The sequence below is a fragment of the Nicotiana tabacum genome, chromosome 10, assembly GCF_000715075.1.
Source record: "Nicotiana tabacum cultivar K326 chromosome 10, ASM71507v2, whole genome shotgun sequence".
In the NCBI taxonomy this organism is placed as follows: domain Eukaryota; kingdom Viridiplantae; phylum Streptophyta; class Magnoliopsida; order Solanales; family Solanaceae; genus Nicotiana; species Nicotiana tabacum.
In genome coordinates, this window is record NC_134089.1 from 130,804,778 (window position 1) to 130,825,266 (window position 20,489).

Here is a 20,489-nt window from a genome sequence, read left to right on the forward strand (position 1 = left end):
ATAGGCATGGGACGGGTAGTGCAAGCATAGAACACGACTTAGAATTGAATTAGAGCGCTTTTAGGTAAACGATTTTAACATGGTAATCAGGTAGCAGGAGATGATAGTCTGTGCCCGCTGAATAATATGAGTAATTCCCTACCCCAAGGGAGTTGTGAAGTATTATTTATGTTGTACGGGGTGATTTTTTAGGCTAAAAAACTTAGGACCTCCCTCTTTTCTTTGTACATTTAGTCATTTAACATAGACTTAATAGTTATATCCTTGTAATACTTATTTCTCATCATGTTATAATAGATTCATTTGACCCGTACTCTCTTTGTTTATTTTGCCTAATTATAATCCACATAGTCTTAAGTTCGGCCGGGACCCACAGTTGTGGACCTCGAAGAGTGCCTAACACCTTATCTTTGAGGTAATTTGAGCCCTTACCCGATATTTGGTGGTGTTGACTAGTCAAACAATGTTATCTGCATAATAGGTCCCCTAACGCACCTTAAAAACCGTTAGGTGGCGACTCTTCTCTTTAGCACTCTATCTCCCATCCAAAAGGAGTTGTCACGACGTCGAAACCTGCTTTCGCGAGAAAATGGGGTATGACAAGTGTTATCACTAAATAATGTAATATAATTATCCTTGTACCAAAATAACTTACCTTGAAGTGTATCCATAATGGAAGAGCTCCTCCTTCTCTCTAGAAATCAATTCCATGTTGAAGAACTAACTTTTTTTCTCTCTAAACCTCTTGTTTTAGCCCCTATAAAATGGCCCCTAAAGCTGCGTAGCCTCCTTGCGTAGCCTACACATAAAACCTACGCAGGAGGCCTTTCCCTTGGCCAAAATCTGAAATTGGCTACGCAAGTTGTGTAGCTGCACTACCACCTTTTGGTAAAATATCCATAACTCATTGTAGAAATATCTAAATAACAAACGGTTTGAAGTATTAGAAACTATAAACATAGACCTTTCATTTGATAGGTCATACACCATATAAAAATTCATATCTTGAGATTTATGCTCGTTTGAAAATAAACCTTGTGCGAACTCACTTGAAACTTTAGCCCATTATATAATTTCCATCTTGACTTAGCCTTAGGGCTCTTCTTAGACTATAAACCATAAATAATATACCGTATGCACATATTATCATATTCAAGTGATATCATTAGCCCTTGATCACATGCGAATTAATATAATTAGCACACACCGATCTTCTCTAAAGCCTTTAAACACTTCAAAAATTTTCGGGGTGTTGCAAACATCCCCAGTGGGAACTCTTACTTTCACTCCCCCACGTTGTTCTTACATAATATTTTGGAGTAGTAACATATCTATAGGATCTGAATAAATGCAATCTTGTTCCTTTCGTCTTTTTACCGCATTCTTCCTTTACTATTCCATAGTTACCTTATTGGCGTCTTTTCACATCTTTACTGACATCTTACTCGCATTGCGATAATCCTTCTATACCAAGGATAACTGGGTTTCTTACACATGAGGGTGACACCTAGTGTAATTGGCACACTTAGTCTCTTAAGCTTAACTCTACTCACAGTGCTCGATTTTGGGAAGCGTCTTCCTGAATAATCTTTAAAGGTTATTCTTCTATCATCCATGCTATTATTGTCGTAACGCGATCTCTGAAATTCCCACAATGTCGACTATTATCAAATCATCTGGTCACTAGTTCATGTTCGGTTTATCTTGTTTACTGGCCAATATTAATTTCTATTACTCTGGGGTCTAACTTAGCCTTCTGGTAATCACGTTGGAATTACCACCTCATTTCTCAAAATGAGAATATGACTTTATGGTTTATACTTTTTTATTGTTTCAAGGTCTATCTTCTCTTGTACTTTCCTTCACTGAATATAGACTATGTCATCCTATCATGTTTTGGTTTACCTTTATCAACCATTTATCACATCTTACTCATAATACTTTATTTAGTCTCTTCTTATTCTCCTGCTAGTATTTATGTCTATCATCTTATTCTGAAAACTTCAACAAAATATTCTTTCGCTTTTAGCTCCCCTTGCTCCATCCACTTACTCTTTGGGTCATCTAATATTCTCTCTTTACTAGGGACTAGAGCAATACTAAGGTAAATATTTATCCCTTGTAGGATTCCAGTGCCTATTTTCTGAATTTTTTGAACATTCTCGTATTCATATATAATTGTACTTATTCTAGAGTGCACGACCTACGTGTATCATAAGGAAAACTACTATCACATTTGCAATATTCTTAGGAAATGTCAGCTAATGCTAACAATCCATTCACCATTTTGGGTTACTCTAACCCCAGTTGGATCTTGATATCCCATCCTTCTCTTAAACCATATCTGTTAGCTCCCATAGGGCATAACTGAGATGGGTGTGTTCAGTTGTACATACCTCTGTTACTGTTGAAGGTAACTCATAACACTTATATTTCTCTGCCTGAATTGTAAACACTAATAATCCTCACTAACTGGGAACCTCTTACTCTTCTTCACTTTGCTTCTTTTACTTGCTAAAACTTGTATCTACCTTCTGATTCTCTTATTTCTTTTTACCATATGGGTAGATAGATAATATTGCTTTAGCGCTCCTTATCAAGAAGCTTACACGTCTTAGTACACACATGATCTACTGAAAACATCACATTTACTCATCATAAGCATGATACAAAATCGAGTTCCTCTGGCTCAACTCTTCCACCACCATATTCAATCTCTTACCAACTGTATTTTTGGATGTAGGTATTGTTGTATTACGAATAAAATAGAATTTAGGAGTTTGAATTCTTACAACTTAGCTCTACCATTCGATCTAGAGTAAGAAGAAAGAGTGACAGTCATGTCCTGTAGCCTTCTGCTTATTAAGTATAATGCACCACATACCCATAAACAAGACCCTACTAGACACAGCTTGTAGATTCCCTAATACAAAACCGCTTTGATACCAAGTTTGTCACGCCCCAAACCTGAGAAGGCGTGGCCGATACCCGGTGCCATACTCGGTCCGAGCGTACCACTCTATAACTGTGAACTCTGAAGGGGTAGTCCTCAATATAGGCCGATGAGGCCTACCTGCAAGCTAACAATACCAAACAAGGCCGATGGGACCCTATGTTGAATCATCTAAAATAAAGTTTCTCTCATATGAGTGGTAAACATGCCCAAAAGTTCATATACATAACTGTGTAGGCCGACGAGATCACCATGAATATCTAATGATATACAAAATATACAGGACTCATCTACAAGCCTCTAGAGATAAGTAAATTGTATCATGACCGGGACAAGGCCTCGACCTACCCATCAAACTTGTATATATAAAATGGACTCTATGGTTTGAACTTGGTAACTCCGGGGAAGTGGATCTTACAAGATGATGTTTGGCTCTATCTATTGGGAAGGTCTATCCACCTGTCTATCAGGACTTGCAGGCATGAAATACAGGCCCCTGGGCTATAGGGGCATCAGTACGAATAATGTACCGAGTATGTAAGGCATGAAAAGCAGTATATAAAAGACATGAAAAAAACATGGAGTAAAGGATTTAACCTGTAAGTTTGAATAGCTCAGTGAATCATGGAACATTTATAGTGTCATGTATACATGTATCATGCATATGTACATGTGTACATAACATCATCAAGCCTCTGAGGGCATCCTATCATATCATATCGGCCTCAGTGGGCGAAATCATCAACGTAAGCTAGTTAATCAGGTGGTTGTGCGTATATAACGCTGTAACCTTTTTTCATACCCCATATACATATAATATGCACGTATATAATGCCATCTGGTCATGGGTCAATGTACATGTATAAATGAATGTAATGCATAATGAAGTAAGTCAATAAGATCTCTTGGAATGTCATAAGATCAATATGCCTTCAATTAATTTCATGAAATAAACTTTATCAACTTACATGTTTTTTGAGACTCATGAACAGACGATATAATAATAGGACACATGAGGAATCGAGAACATATGCACCCCTAGTACTTCTAAGAATATTGTCATTTGTGAAAGTTGTGTGTTTGTTCATTTCGTTTGTATCATATGGATCATGCCAAAAGGAAAGAAGGGATAGCCTTAACATACATTTGCAATCTTCTCTCCAATCATCAACCAAGCTCAATATGATCTTCTTACATCTACAATGAGTAAACCGATTTCGTCGTCATCATATAAGCGTTGTAATTCTCATATTTTGAAACCAATATTCTACAAGAAAAGGGACAACACCTCCCCTGTTTGTACTGTATTCCATAAGTTACTAAAAGTCACTAAACAATCCAAACAACAACAATATAATTCACAATACTCTCCGATTACTTCAACAACCATTGTGAGCGGCAAGCTCGATTTATGATTAACAAAATATGGTTTGAATCCAATTATTTTTTTATAAATCTTCCTACAACATCTATAACATCATACTTATGCTTATCATATCATTTTTGTCATGCCCCAACTTCGGGAGGCGCGACCGGTGCTCAATTGAGCAAGCCCAACTGAGCAAGCTTTATCAAACACTTCCTACCCAACTCGATATGAATAAGGAGATCATGCTTTCATTCATTTATTCAGACGAGGAAAGATGGTGCATTCTACAATGTTAGTTCAACATTAAACCGTCGATAAGTTCCAAGATTTCATACAATTACACTTTAGCAAAGCGATAATTTGAATTACATCATAGTTCGTAGACCCATCCAATGCCCGTACATAACCCACACATATGTCTACGGAGCCTCTAAGGATGAAAAGACAAGTTATGACAATGCCGGGAACAAGGCCCCGGCTATGCCTCAAAAGTAGAAGTCTACAACAAAAGATGTGCAATATAACCCCTTGAAGGAGAAAGGGGCTCACCAAGACTTCAAGAAGAAGGTACTCCGCTACGGGCGATCCGTACTATCTGCAATAGAGCCACCTACATTCATTTAAAAATGTAGCGCCCCCGGCAAAAGGGACGTTAGTACGATGGAATAGTACTAGTATGTATAACTAAACACCATCTAGTTAGAAAGAACTTTCACACAAGAATAAGAAATCACAAGTATAACTCAAAACTTTAAACGATCACCACATCATTTTTACATAGCTTTTAGTTTGGGGCATTTCACACTATTCATCATTGTTCACAATACCACCGCTATCTTGAGCGGAGTCCGATCTCGACCCGATCGGCTAGGTCGCCTCATTTGAGGCATATTTTTCAATCACAATCTCATTTTTCCTTTCCGAAATTCATTCACAATACCACCGCTATCTTGAGCGGAGTCCGACCTCGGCCCGATCGACTAGGCCGCCTTTCCAAGGCATTGTTCCCTTCGCATTAATCACTTCATTTCACATATATCATTTCATAGGCACTTGGGGCCACAACTATTACATTATCCTTGGCACTAGGCCGCATTTTTTTACATCGTTCCCACATTCAATTTTAGATTTGTAATTTAGGATAATAAAAAGAGCAATTAAAATTGGAGGCATAGAGGAGACTTCACATGCATGGCGCAACATACGCAGCTTCAATTTCAATTTAAAGTCCAAGCATTTCAATACATAATTCATATCCTTGCCCTTTTCAAGTTATCAAGACATCACGTTGATCATGTTGAGACACATTTTCACGCATATACGGTTACAACATCAATTCATGTAAAATAACAAGCAATGCAACAATTCAGCTTTAATCTTACCATATTCACACAAACGCCGATGAAGCTCAATTTCTAAAAGACGAGGTTTTAGCCATACATACCTCAACCGAGTTTTCCTTAATCTTATAACGTTTTAGAATGTTCGCACTTCAATCTATTTAAGAAATATAGCACAATTTAACTCATAATCAAGAAAAGATCATAATCTAAGCTCTCTTGAGCATTTTACCGAGCATTTAGTGTTCATTAAGGCCTTATGGTTCTTTTATGCAAGATTACACTAGCCTCTTTTTTTATAATTCCTCATACTCTTCAAGAACACATGCATGCAATGTAAACCCCCTTATCCCCATGAATTACCTCACTAATGACCCTTTGTAACTATGTGTAAAAATGAGAACTGAGGTGATGAAGCCTTACCTCTTGGGATGAAGGTTTAGGTTCCTCACTTGATTATCTTCAATGATTTTAACAAGGATTCATGGAGTAATTTTGATTGGAAGCACTTCCCCTCTTAGACCCCTCTCTCTCTCACTCTAAAAGTGTCAGGAAATAGGCTCAACATGAGCTATTGCACAGGATATAACGACAGGGGTTCGGGTTTAAATTTAGAAAACTGGAGCCCCGACTCGGATCTGCGATCGCAAAGTGGACATGCGGCCCGCATAATGGACCGCAATAATGCTCCCCAAGACCTGAACACACTGCCTGGGTATGCGGCAGAAATGCGGTCCGCATACCCATTCTGCGGTCGTATAATGCACCGCAGAACTGCCCCTTACAAAATCCCAAGGGAATTATGCGATGACTTTGCGTCCCGCATATCGATTATGCGATTGCATAATTGGCCGCATAGTTGACATCAATTTTTCCAACACACTGCTTCACTTTACGGCGACTATGCAGTCTGCATTCCTATTATGCGACCGCATAGTGGACCGCAAAAAGGGCATTTTTCTGGAAAACATTATTCTTTGACTTTTTAATGCATAGACCAATTCAAAAGGGTCCGAACACATATTCCTAATTGCCACTACGAGCTTTCGGGTTTAGTGTGAAAATTTCCACGGGGCCTCACAATTTTCCACCCAAAACATCATAAGAATAATCTTCAAAAATAGTCCACACGCCTAGCACCTTAACCTTTATCGTCAACCTCTTGTTTTTCATGTTATCTTCTTCAATCAACTTAATTAGCACATAGATAAACTTAATTAATAACAGCAGCCATAACATAATCAAACTATTTATAACAATTTCAAGCCACAACAAACTATATATATAGTCTCAACACAACCCACAAAAAAAGATAATGATTCCTTATGTCATGTCAATTACTATCTTATAGATTTTCACTCAACCAACTCAACCAACACATGATTAATCTTAAGCACAACCAAGAACATGATTTACTTACTTTAGGCAGTAGATACAACTTGAAGTCCTCAGCTGGTATAGCTCACAACAACCCTCAATCACACCACAACACTATAAGAGTTGTATTCTCTTCTTGAATCAACTTTTGTGTTCAAGTTGATGTGTAAACACTTGTATTTAGCCTTAAAATCCTAATATATATGATGGAAGGACTGATTCTTGACTTAATCAACAAGAAAAACACGAAATCTGAGGTTACTTCACTTTGAAGAATCCTCCAAAACAATCACAAGATGAAGATTTGCGATATAACAAGTACCATGAGATTTCTAGCGTTGGATTCATGTTTTTATCTTTGGTTTTCACTCTAGAATCATGGAGACTGCTTGGAGAATATCTACGAGGGCTTAGGAACTGTTTTGGTTGAGAAAATGAGTTAAAACGAGTTATAATTGACTTAAATACGAGCTGGACTTTTCACTGACTTTGTGAATCCCAAGGGAGCTGCTTGCGCAGTCTTGCAAAAATGTGAATATCTCTACTCTGGTGTTGTATCGACAAACGGCTGCGTTGAAAATTAGACTCGTAGACCTTCAATTTGATAGGTAGATCACCCCATAAATCTTATTATATTGAGAGAAAAGATCTGCTACATTTGACCTAATTTTCAGCACATTTATGAATGTAACTTGTAATGACCTTTGTCAACTTTTGTTCCACAACTCGCTTGACTTAAAAACATAACACACGACTGTCATACGACAAAAATAACTTATAACATAACCTCATTGTCATGATAAGTACCATATTCTCACTCTAAAAGTACATGTTATAATATTCTCAACTTGTCTACTTTCGACGAAACTTATTTTCTTCAATTCATTTAGCCTCTAAACCTGTCAACCCTCTTGGTACTTGTTATCATGATTTTAAATATTTGTGACCTCAAAGGTAACACGATTAACTTATTTTGTATACTTTCAAAGAGGATCTCATTTTCGAGCTTTCTTCAATTGACTTACAGTGTATTTTTACATACGAAAACATGGGGTATAACATTTATATTGCTTCCTCGTATTCTGGTCCTATTCTCACGTTCGTTGGTCCTCTAACCAAATTTTACTTTGTGAAATGAAAATCTAATTTAATTCAAGCAGCCAAATCACTCGGAGAAAAAAATTCATATATGTGTAATGATACTAGTAATCCATTCATTTTATATTTTCACCAATTGTGCCTTCTTGGCTTTAATAGTCTAAGAAATTAACAAAAACTCTGCACGATACAATAAGCGGAATTTAGAAAACACAACTTATAACTTGACAAATACAAATTAAATTATGGTCGATATATTCCCTTAGAAGTCCCTAACATGAATACGACTATTCGCGTATACGTAGTTGATTATCTTCCTCAGGTTACACTTCACATTATTATTATATAAGTAGCAAATGATGTAAATACACTTTTGCTAACTTTATCTTAAGTTTCATAACTACTGTATTAATAATAAAATATTAGTACTCCATATTAGTAATTAGTTAATAGCCCTGCAGTTTCTTCTGATCTCACCATTAGTTCCAGTAAGTGGGCTAATATTCCCCATCCTAACCATAGCTGCTGCAAAATCACTTCTAAAAGCCGCATCATTCGTACTATAACTCCTAACCAACGCATCCTGAGATCCACCATTAAACAATTCCTGATCCGAGTGAAGCAACCCACGTCGAGCCACTAAGTTCTGGTAATAATCATTATCGAACCGATTTGGTGTCTGAATATCTAAAGGAGCCAAGTTGGCGTCGCCGCTAGAAGAAGGGCACGTAGCCCTTCTTGTGGCGGCGAATTGCGCGTCAATGTTGGTATCGTTGTATATGCGGGTTCTGAAGGTTGTACAGCGTGCTTGGCCGATGGTGTGGCCGCCGGAGAGTGCTGTCATGTCACGTGCGTTTAGGCCTTTGGCGGAGAACATAGAGAGCAAAGTTGAAAGACTGGAAGTTGGTGCTGGGATTTGTGTGTTGGCTGCACTTTGGCTTGCGGTTCTTGCGTCTCTTCTGCCCAATGGCACTGCCCATGATGGCCCTCCTAGCTGCATATTTATCGCCAGTTGAGTTTAAATTTTATGCAATGACAGTATAAAAGATTATTTACATATCACGCATAATATAAGAGTTGAAGTTTTGTATTCGAGTTCTGATAGTATATATCGTTAGGATAAACATTAACGTAATAAACATGGTTATTTAACTGCTATTACATGTTAAACTTACACTAATAGCATAAAAAATTACATACATGACACAGTATATTGAGGCCTACGGGTTCGACCGAACCCAATAGCTTTGCATAAACCCTGTATTTGTTTAAGAAATCCGATCCATTAAATATGTATTAATTATTAATTTTGAACCCAATGACTTAAAAGGACAAAACTTTCCTAATCCATAAAGTTCAAATCTTACCTCCGCCGCCATTATAATTACATATAAATAATTTCTATGATAAACATTTAGTAACTGTTGAACTTGCTATGACAAGTTTAAAGAAAAGATATTTGTACAATTAGCATTTAAATCCATATTAGCCTTAATACTATTAATAGCACCGACGTAAATGCAGTATATTAAAATTAAGAATTAATGAGCGTTTTGATGGAGGCATGAATGGAAAAACGAAGTAAAAGCTCTATATATGGACGTTGAATAAGTAGAGAACTCACCAACACAACGCCTTCTCTAGCAGCAAGAGCGAGAATGTCTGCACAGGAGACAGCATTAGGACAAGCAGCTTCAACTTGAGTTTTAATGGTGTCTATCACTTCAAATCCTCTTGCTGAGTTCCTGTTTGGGTTTGCATTCTTTTCTCCTGTGAATGTTGCTGTGTCATCCAATAATATTGATGCATCGCACCCCTAAAGTAACCAGAGATCAAAGTGACAATATTAGAATATGCATATATACCTTCAAATTTTTAGAGTATACGTCAATTAACACTCATTTATTGCTACTTCTACAATTTAAAACTTTCTTAGAGTAAAATAATAGTACTAACTTTGGATTACGACGGCCCCACTTATATATATCGTCTTAAACAAAAATTGTACTAAAATAGTTTAATTTTTATATATTGACTGGGTAAAAGAATTTTTTGACTATCGAATCTTCACTTGAAAGATAACTGCATGGTACTATTCATAATAAGTAGAATTAGTAAACTGAAATGTAAGACAGATAACCTGTCACAATAACGAGTTCAGAGGAGAACTTATGTGTTATAGTGAGGGGTCACCAGATTCTGTAAGTTTATGTGAAATCTTGGATGTGTATATATATATATCTTGAAAATTGTTAATTTAAAGTACTTAGCACCCTGAACACTAAAAGTTTTTAGGAGGCACTGGTTAGTAAAATATTATGCCCGTTACGCGTAAAAATCCTGAGTCCGTCTCAGATACGAGTTGAAATACAATACTAATAATGGAAAATGAAGAATATGGGAGCTTACATTTACAAAGCAATCATGGAAAAACAAGCGAAGAATAGAGGCACCAAGTCTTGGCTCTCTATTCACAGCTTGTCTCATTGCACTGCTCACAATTGTCTGCAGATTACGGCACGACGTGCCATAAAAATTGGCCGAAAGCTGGGCATTGCTAAAGCAAGCAAAACCCAATAAAACACATAAAAATGTCAAAAGGACGTTCCTAGTTAAGGATGCCATAATTGAATATAACTTCTTATCTATATATAAAAGTTATAAGATTGAATGATTGTATGACATGCACAAATTCCCCTTTATATACAAGTAAGTTGCGTGCTTAGAGATAGACAAAAAAAGAGTAAGTCTAGCTTTACTTTAAATTTTCGTTTACTTTTTTGAGTTAAGTACTAGCTAGAGAGAAAAATTCATATGTACAAATTAAAGTCCAGTATATATTCAAACTTAGCTGCTGAACCGTGTTTTTACTTTTATCTGGTTGGCATTCAGCAATAAATCAAAGAAAGAAAATCGAGAGAACCAGAACGTAGGGTCCCTTAAAATAGGGTGGCCGGTTTGACTATTATCTTTGCAAAATTATGTTACAAATCCAAAGAATAGGAAAAACATGCAAAATAACCAAAAGTTATAGCTATGTCTCGTTTTCCTAAAATTAATGAGATGGCTTTTTATTCAAACAAAAATTCCAGCTGCATGTTCCTTTTGATTATTTGTTCCATTTTTTTGTCACTTAATACTTTTTTCAAAAGCAAACATCACATGTGAGTTGACTAATTTCATCCGCGGGTGGTATATATGAGGAAATATTCTTTGCTATTTATTTGTTGTTGACTTGTATAGCAATACTCAAATCTAACTAAATTATTTATTTGTACTCCTTATTCTTTTTCAAATTTATCTTTGCTCTAGTTATTAGTACTAATATAAGTACTATACAACTTTCTAAGCAGTTTTCCTTACTTTTTTACATTTACTAGGATTTGATCATTAAAGAGAAAAAAGTAGAGATAAATGGTAACTTAGTCAAATAACTTTATGTATGATTAATATTATTAAATAATGTGTACACTAATATATTTTGGAGCGGTGGAAGTAAATAGTAACATTTCTTAGGCTGGAAGGGAGTCTTCGAGTAGTATACAATGCAGCATTATTAGGCAGGAATTTCGTGGAGGCAAATATAGAGGTCTTATTGTTCTTATTTCTAGGAGTATACTTAATCAACTCAACACTTTTGGTCAACCTTTTGGACGAAGTCTCTTTCATTAATTATTTGAATAAGAGTAATTCATACGGGTACTCAAACTAACTTGTTGCCTTTCTAGAGGAGAGTCGAACGAACAAATAAATGAAAATCCTAACTGCAACTCATATGTCTCTTTCTCTCTAAATGCAATCAAAATGTGCTTTAGTTCTTGGAAAAGCTTGATATATGGATCTTTTTAGTTCTTGGATCCCTTTTTCGCACCTTGTTTGCAAAACCAAGGAATTATGCTTTTTTTAAATTTTCTCAATTTTGTTTTAGTGTTACACGCCTGTGAAAGAATCTGAACGTTCAACTTAAAACTTTAGTGAAGCAGCTCAAGAATCAAAGATATTATAAACAACTACGAAAATTGTGTACATAACAATGCGTGACAATATAATTTTTCCTCTAACAATAACTAATCTGCTTTTTGGAAGAAAACAAATTTAGTACTACAAACAGCCTCTTGCAGAAATACAGGGTAAGATTGCGTATGATAACTCTTGTGGTCCGACTCTTCCTCGGACCATGCGCATAACGGGAGCTTAGTACACCGGGACAAGGTATCTTGCAAACCATCCAGGTTGGTGCGCATATGATACTATCCAATTAGCAAACATATGGAATCAGTTTGACATGCCCTGCTCTGCACTTGAGCGACATACTCCTCAAGATTCCAGGACTACACACAGGCAAAAGCAACATGAAAAACTAGAATATGCTTGCGTTTCAAAAGAGTCAATGCAGCGAATAAATAATCACCTGAAAATGACATTATTCCATTGAAATTTGACATAGAAGAAAATGATCCTGAAAAGATATTACAGGTCTCCTATGTCTAAATATTAAAAGAACATCTCAAAAGTAGTTCTTAAAATATCAAATTTCACGCTAAATCCTTACTAGAACTAAGGACTGTTAAAAATCTTCAGAAGTTTAATTATACACATTTATGTGAACTTTTATTTAAATATAAGTATATCATTTGACCCTTACCTTATTAGCCAAAAAGGACACCTCAGGACAGAGGGAGAATTCACATTGCATAAACCAGCTGAAGGAACTGGAGATAACTAATAGTAACCTGTTTGGCCAAGTTTTCTTTGGGCCAAAAGTATTTTTTTTTTGCCAAAAATATTTTATTTTTTTTCCAAAGTTGAGGCGTTTGGTCAAGCTTTTAGAAGGAAAAAAGTTTTTTTAAGTAGAAGCAGAAGCAGTTTTTGAAAAAAAAAAATAGTTTTTTCCCAAAAGCACTTTTGACAAAAATAACACTAATTACCGCTCAAAAGTGCTTTTCAAATTAAATAGTCAACCATAAAATGCTTCTCACCAAAATTATGTTTTTGAAAAATACTTCTCACCAAAATTATGTTTTTGAAAAATACTTCTCAAAATAAACTGATTTTAGAAGTTTGGCCAAACAAGTTATAAGAGTCGCATAAAATCAAAATGCTATGAATTTTTTGCTATCTTTAAGTTTTGTGAGAAAGTTATCCAGTATTTTATGCTGATGGAATATTATAGGGGGATTTGCATCAATACTTGCTTTTTGTGTCACGTTTTAACTTGTGCCCGCTTTGCAAAAAAAATTGCAAGTGTACCCGCTTTTTCGCATAACTTCAGCATACGGGGCTGAAGTAGCAAAGGCAATCACGCAAAACTTTAGCATTTTAGTAGTCGGACCTTAAGTTCAACTCTAGAGCTGAAGTTCGCCAGTTATAAGAGCTGAAGTTCGTCAGTTATAAAATAAAAACTTCAGCTCTAGAGCTGAAGTTTTTCTTTTGTAACCGGAAAACTTCAGCTTTAGAGCTGGAGTTTTTGTCTTTGTAACTGGGAAACTTCAGCTCTAGAGCTGGAGTTTTTGTCTTTGTAACTGGAAAACTTCAGCTATAAAGCTGAAGTTATTTAGTTCATTGTATGTTTACTACCCCAAATGACACTCTTTTCACATAATTTTTACCTGGATTCTTTTATTGCAATTGTTATGGCTCAGTTCTCAATTCCTTTTCTTTTCAATGGAACGATGACATAATATACAAACATGAAGTTCATCATCCAGGAGTAAAAGCTAGATAGAAAACAAGCTTCTGGTGCAATATCTCGCCTTCACAAACGGTAGCAGTCACACAACGTCACAGGGAAATCATTTAAGCATGAGATTTTGTAAGCAAAGTCAACCTATTGCACCTTTTAGCAAAAAAAATATATCAATATATATTACACCAGCAGATCATCTTTTCTCTAGGGTATTAGACTAGTAGACTAGATAGAAAATAGCAGAAGAAGAAGAAGGAGGAGGAGGAGGAGGAGGAGGAGGAGGAGAAGGAGGAGGAGAAAGGGGGCTGAAGTTATTTAAAAAGTGGGTACAAGTTAGAAGTTTTTAAAAAAATGGGTATAGGTTAAATGAGAGCGACCAAATAGGGCGACCCGTGCAATTTTTACCAAATTTGAGTCACACAACACAAATTTGCGGAGGGAAAAACTTGATTCTTTCGGGGTTTATAGCTTAATTCAGCAGGTATATACTGATTTTATACTACACATATGCAAGATGATCATGTAATAAATAAATATAAACACAATATCGCTACTGTGTTGTTCTGTTTTCCACATCTAAATTGAACCAAAAAAAATTCGATAATTAGATTATATTATTTTCTTTTCATATGATCTCGTTTGTTAAACTGTAGCAAAACTTGGCTAGAAATTCTGGAATTTACAGAAATGAGAAGAAGAATTATCTGTTACTTATTCCACATGTGGCTGGATTTGGAACTGATTTTTAGGTATATACTATGTTGTAAATTTTGATTTATATAGAATTAATATTAAAATTGAACTATTACTAGATTTCGTCCATTCTAAGTATACTCACATTCTCTTTGGGCTGGGGTTGATAATATTAAAATGATAGGGAATGTTTCCTTTTCTTTTCTTTTTTTTCTGGGAATACATTGAAATTATGTACAACAACAACAAACCCAGTGTAATCTCACAAGTGAGGTTTACACAAGTGAGGTCTGGGGAGGGTAGTGTGTAAGCAGACATTACCTTTGCTTTTAAGAAGGCGGGAAGGCTGTTTCCGGTAAAGATACTTTTTTTTCAAAGTGTGATGTCAAATATTTCGTACAAATTCACCAATATAATATCGTTCTAACTTTCTTTGTTTGATTCAAAGTTAGAGTAGTGCACTAAACAACAGTAGCAAATTGTTGCAGGGGATGGAGACAAAACAAGGAGAAGATTATGGCAATATTTTAAATACGAGTATTAAATGTGGAGGTAATTCAGAGAAGGTTTCTAATAATGGAGAAGGACAAGAATTAGGAGAAAAACTATTAGAGAAAGGTACTGAAGTAGTAATAGATATTGATGAAAATCAAGGAATGGAAAAAGTATGTCGTATATGTCATTTGAATGAAGAATCCAAGGAAATAATTGAGCTTGGTTGTGACTGTAAAGCTGAGCTTGGTATTTGTCATCGCCATTGTGCTGAAGCCTGGTTCAATCAACAGGTATTCATACTTTTAACAAGAATTTAACTTAATTATTCACACTTATAGCGTAAAAAATTCTTGCAGTATCAATATGTTTTAGTTTGTTTATAGCAGGCAAATTGTCTCATAGCGGGAAAAATAATATCATATTTTTACAAAATGTGTGTTTCGTTGCTTTGAGTCACATGTGGCTGTGGGATGTGAATCATCGATCTTATCTTGTTAACACTCCGTCCTAAGACAAATCAAAGAACGCTAGTTTTAGAAATTCGACATTAAGCTAAGGAGTGTTTCCACACCATCGACCATAAAGCGATCGAGTTTCGAGGGGAGGTACCTTCGCATGCAGCAGATTTAGACTAAATAGATTGGTTGGTAGAGCCGTAGAGAGAGTTTAAGTGGTCTGTTTGTGCTTTCGAACCATGCATAGTATCACCCCTAAGAAGAGATATGAACTTATTTGAATCTATCCAAGGCTTCCTCATAGTTTTATGTTGTTCGAACTATCAAAAAATATAATCGGTTGCATTTCTAGAGAATCTGACACGGGTGCATGAGAGTGCATATTAGCTTGACTTAGAGACTTCTTGGTGAGTTGCTATATGGATTCACACTTGTGGAGTCCTCCATCCAATCAAACACATCCATACCATAGAGAATCAAGCTCGGCAAAAACAAGACTTAGGGACCATGCTCCCCATTTTCTTCCTGTAATTACTTAATACATAAACCATGAAACTCAAAACCACAACACAATCACCCTTTGTTACTTGTTTTGGAGTTTTCGTCCTTTGCTTACGGCTTTGATGAAGGTAAATGGCCCAAAAAGTTTCTCGTAGAACGCGAGCGTTGAGATTTTCTTTTTTATTTTTCTTACTGTTTTCTTGATTCAACCAGTACATTTATATTTAAGACTCAGTTATACTCTATTTAGTAGTTTATGACTTGTACTACTTAAGATTGATGTGGTATTTTCTGCAATTGTCTATTGTCTTCACACTTATTCATGCTATTACTTATATTATGCAAGTAATACCTTTTAGTGATATGTTGTTATGAATGTTATGTGTGTTAGTTCACCTATTTGGGTCGAGTTAGGTACCATTACGATCTCTGTGAGATTTCGGATCATGACAAGTTTGATAATATTTTTAGATAGTCCGTGCAACAATATTATAAATAAATAAAATAGTAAAAGAAAAAATTATGCTCCTTAATATTAAAAATTCAGGTACTTAAAAGTGATAAAGTGAAACAGACCAAAAAAAAAAAAACTAATTTTCATAAGGTACTTAATGCAGATAGGATTTTAAATGGAACGATATGGACAGTAAGGATTTATATAGTCTTAGAATTGAGTTTGTAGTTGTGGTTGCACTTAATACCAATAAAGGTCTCTCGTGTTTTATATATCTAATGCGCATATTGATTAAGGAACGTAACCAGGGGCGTATTTATGTGTTGGAGCATGGGGCACGGGAACCCATGCTCCTCTCCAGATACTAGGTATAATAATGTTATATTTCATAAAAAATCCTTAAATATACATGTGGGCACCCAAGCTCAAAGAGTCCTATGGTGCAATAATTATTGGGCGCACCTTTACAAATAAAGTTAGAGGTTCAAATCTCAGTTTATAGGCATGTCTAGTGTCCCGCTTCTGTTTTTAATTAAGTATTTTTTTTCTTTCTTTCTTCATTTGGTTTAAAAATCCACAAATCGAACACATTAAAATCCTTGATCTCCTTTTATTATCGCAAAATTTTATATAATTAAAACGAATAGCAATAAATGATGTAGCACGGTTTAATGATTCCAATCATTTTTTATATGGAGTATAGGTATATATGTGAAAATTCACTAAAATTGCAAGAAATTTTTTATTTTTAACTATAATTTCTAAATGATAATGGTTTTCATGGTAAGAACTTAAAGGTTGAATACGTCAAATAAAAATTGTATATTCAACTCTTTGTAATGATGAATCTATCTTCTTGGAATCTTATATCCGCCTCTAAATGTAACATCATTCTTATATTGTCTTGTGATTTTGCAGATTATGCGAAATATGTGAGAAGACAGCAAAAAAATGTGCAAATAAGATTACAGGAGAGTAGAATAATGGTGACAGTATGGAATGAAGGGGCAGTAGAACCCATAAATTCATACACAACCAGTTCATCTACTACACAAAATGCTTGTTTAAGAAGATGTCAGCAATACTTCTGTAATTTTCCGCTTGCCTGCTTAGTAATATATTTCCTTTTTATTTTACATTCTTTCAACGCTAAGAAATAGACTCTGAATTATCTCTGTTTCTATTTTTCTACCAAATTCTCATACCTTGACTCTATGTGTAGAAGCTCATTTCATTGTCCTTTTTATTTGGAGAGGGTGGGGTTATAAATACTGTATTACAGTTAGTCATCTTTTGTAGAACTGTTTTGAGTTTAATTTCATATTAACTGCTCGAACAAGCAATTAGACATTATTATTAACTAGTTAACTTGTTCGCGCTTCGCGCGATTATAAATATAAGTCAATAACTGTGAGTTTGTTAGTGCTCATTTTATAAATTAGTTCACTTGTAAAATTCATATCTAAACTCAAAACTAATCAAATGTATAATTTTAAGTAAAATTGAAAGTATTAAAAAAATAACAATACTTGATTAAAAATTCTTATAAAATTATAGAAAATATTTACAAAGTAAGCACTTTTTCGATCATTCCCCATTCATCAAAAAAATTCTCTAAAATACCCAAAAATACCTGCAATAAAAAAAGGAAAGAACAAATTTCGCTTTTGGTCTAAATTTAAATAGGAAAGTGTTATGAAATATAACTCAAAGTAACAATATGGAACAAGGAAATAAAAGCGATTTAGTAAAATATGAACAAGAAATGGAGATAGAGAGAAGGGAGAGATTTTCTTCTTCAATTTTGTGTATTTTTTTATCTATTACAAGGCCTTTATATAGGCATGAAAAGTGAAGAAATATGTCATGGAATATGTCATTTTACATAGAAAATATGTCATTGAATATGTCATTAAGCATTTGACATGAAGATCATGGAGGAAGAGTAGACATCCACCATAATATGATATTTATCATAACACTCCCCCTTGGATATCCATAAATAATGTGCCTTTGGAAAAAATCCTATGGGAAAAAAAATCCTAATGAAGGAAAAAGAATACACATATTTAGAAATACGCCTTTTGGTTACCTCATTAAAAACCTTGCAAGGACAACCCGGTGGGACAAAACCTTGTAAGGAAAAAGAGTACACCGCGTATTAACTCCCCCTGATGAGAGCATCAGTTCACATCCTTCAGCCTTCGCGTCCCAATCTTGTACACTAGTTTCTTGAAGGTTGACGTCAGTAGAGATTTGGTGAACAAATCAACCATATTATCACTTGAACGAATCTGTTGCACATTGATATCACCATTCTTTTGAAGATCATGTGTGAAAAATAACTTTGGTGAAATGTGTTTTGTCTTATCTCCTTTTATGAATCATCCCTTTAATTGGGCTATGCATGATGCATTATCTTCATACAAAATTATGGGTAGTTTGTCATACTTCAAACCACATTTGTCTTGGATAAGATATATTATAGACCTCAACCAAATACATTCTCGACTTGTTTCATGAATAACAATTATCTCAGCATAATTAGAAGAAGTAGCCATGATTGATTGCTTAGTCGATCGCCAAGATATGACAGTTCCTCCACAAGTAAACACATAGCATGTTTGAGATCAAGTCTTGTGTGTGTTAGATAAATACTTTACATCGGCATAACCAACAAGATCGGGATTGCAATTATTGCCATAAAATAAGCCCACATTGGTAGTCCCTTTTAGATAACACAATATGTGTTTGATTTCACTCCAATGTCTCCTTGTAGGAGTAGAGCTATATCTTGCTAAGACATTAACTGAAAACGTTATGCCACGCCTTATAGTGTTAGCAAGATACATTAGTGCATCAATTGCACTAAGATATAGTACTTCAGGACCAACAAGTTCTTCATTATTTTCATGAGGTCGGAATGGATCTTTATTTATATCGAGTGATCTAACCTTCGGGGTACTAAATGGATGTGCTTTATCCATATAAAATCGCTTTAAAATCTTTTCAGTGTATGCTGATTGATTGATAAAAATTTCTTTCATATACTCAATTTGTAGACCAAGACAAAATTTTGTCTTTCCAAGATCTTTCATTTCAAATTCTTTCTTTAAACAGTCTACTGCTTTAGGAAGTTGTAATGATATTTGAATTATCAACATACACAGAGATTATAACAAATTCAAATCCAGATCTTTTTATAAAGATACAAGGACAAATTGAATCATTCTTGTACCCTTCTTTCAATAGGTTCTCACACAGGCGATTATACCACATGTGCCCTAATTGTTTCAATCCGTATAAGGATTTTTGAAGCTTTATTTAATAAATTTCTTGGAAACATTAATATGCTTCAAAACAATTTTAATCCTTCAATGATTTCCATTATACGCATATCAAGTTTTCATGTATTGCCAGATTAAAAGCTGAAATGATTATATCCAACATAAGAGAACAGGTTTCCATATAATCAATGTGAGTGTAAGCACGTGATTTTTGACCCTCCCCGAGAATTTTCACATTTTTAGCGTGAATATGTGAAATTGAGTCCAATATAGTCATTTTAACTATTTTACTTTATTTCGTTGCAAAAAGAAATTTCAAAAAATATATATATAAATTTTAGTTTATGTATCTCTCATAAACTTGAAAAATACAAAAATTGTACTTTATTTTGGTACTTTATATAAATTCGAAAATTACAAAAAATATAGTTCTATTAATGTTTGCAGTCATTATAATTTTGAAAAAAAATATACAAAAAATATTACTTCATATTTTTTGTCTTTATTAAAGAACGAAAATTACAAAAAAAATAGTTTTATTAATATTCTATAGTCATTTTTAACTTTGAAAAATACAAAAATATTACCTCATATTTTATCTTAATATTTAAAAACGAAAATTACAAAAAAAATAGTTTTATTAATATTTTGTAGCTATTTTAAATCTTGAAAAATATTTAAAAAAAAGATATAGTTTTGTTTAAATACTAGTCTTATTTTTGGTAGTTATTTTGCTTACATAAGACTAATTGAGCGACGTGTTCCTATTTCTCGGGTCCGG

At 34.6% G+C, this 20,489-nt stretch overlaps 1 protein-coding gene across 1 annotated transcript; it reads right to left on the bottom strand.

The window, feature by feature from the left end:
• Positions 1 to 8,208: 8,208 nt before the first annotated feature.
• LOC107785744 (peroxidase P7) lies at positions 8,209 to 10,813 on the bottom strand. The gene is made up of 3 exons (XM_016607119.2): positions 10,547 to 10,813; positions 9,762 to 9,953; positions 8,209 to 9,131 (listed from the first exon to the last, which is right to left on the bottom strand). The coding sequence occupies exons 1-3, from the start codon at positions 10,760 to 10,762 to the stop codon at positions 8,580 to 8,582; spliced, it is 960 nt and encodes a 319-aa protein (XP_016462605.1). The 5' UTR covers positions 10,763 to 10,813; the 3' UTR covers positions 8,209 to 8,579.
• Between the last annotated feature and the right edge of the window lie 9,676 nt (positions 10,814 to 20,489).

What these genes read in the sequence shown, in the direction of transcription:
- LOC107785744 (XM_016607119.2), bottom strand. Translation starts at nt 10,762, where the DNA reads ATGGCATCCTTAACTAGGAACGTCCTTTTGACATTTTTATGTGTTTTA. An exon ending in TCCATGATTGCTTTGTAAAT is followed by an intron (nt 9,954 to 10,546) that starts GTAAGCTCCCAT and finishes TGGTTACTTTAG; the next exon opens with GGGTGCGATGCATCAATATT. An exon ending in CTAGAGAAGGCGTTGTGTTG is followed by an intron (nt 9,132 to 9,761) that starts GTGAGTTCTCTA and finishes ATAAATATGCAG; the next exon opens with CTAGGAGGGCCATCATGGGC.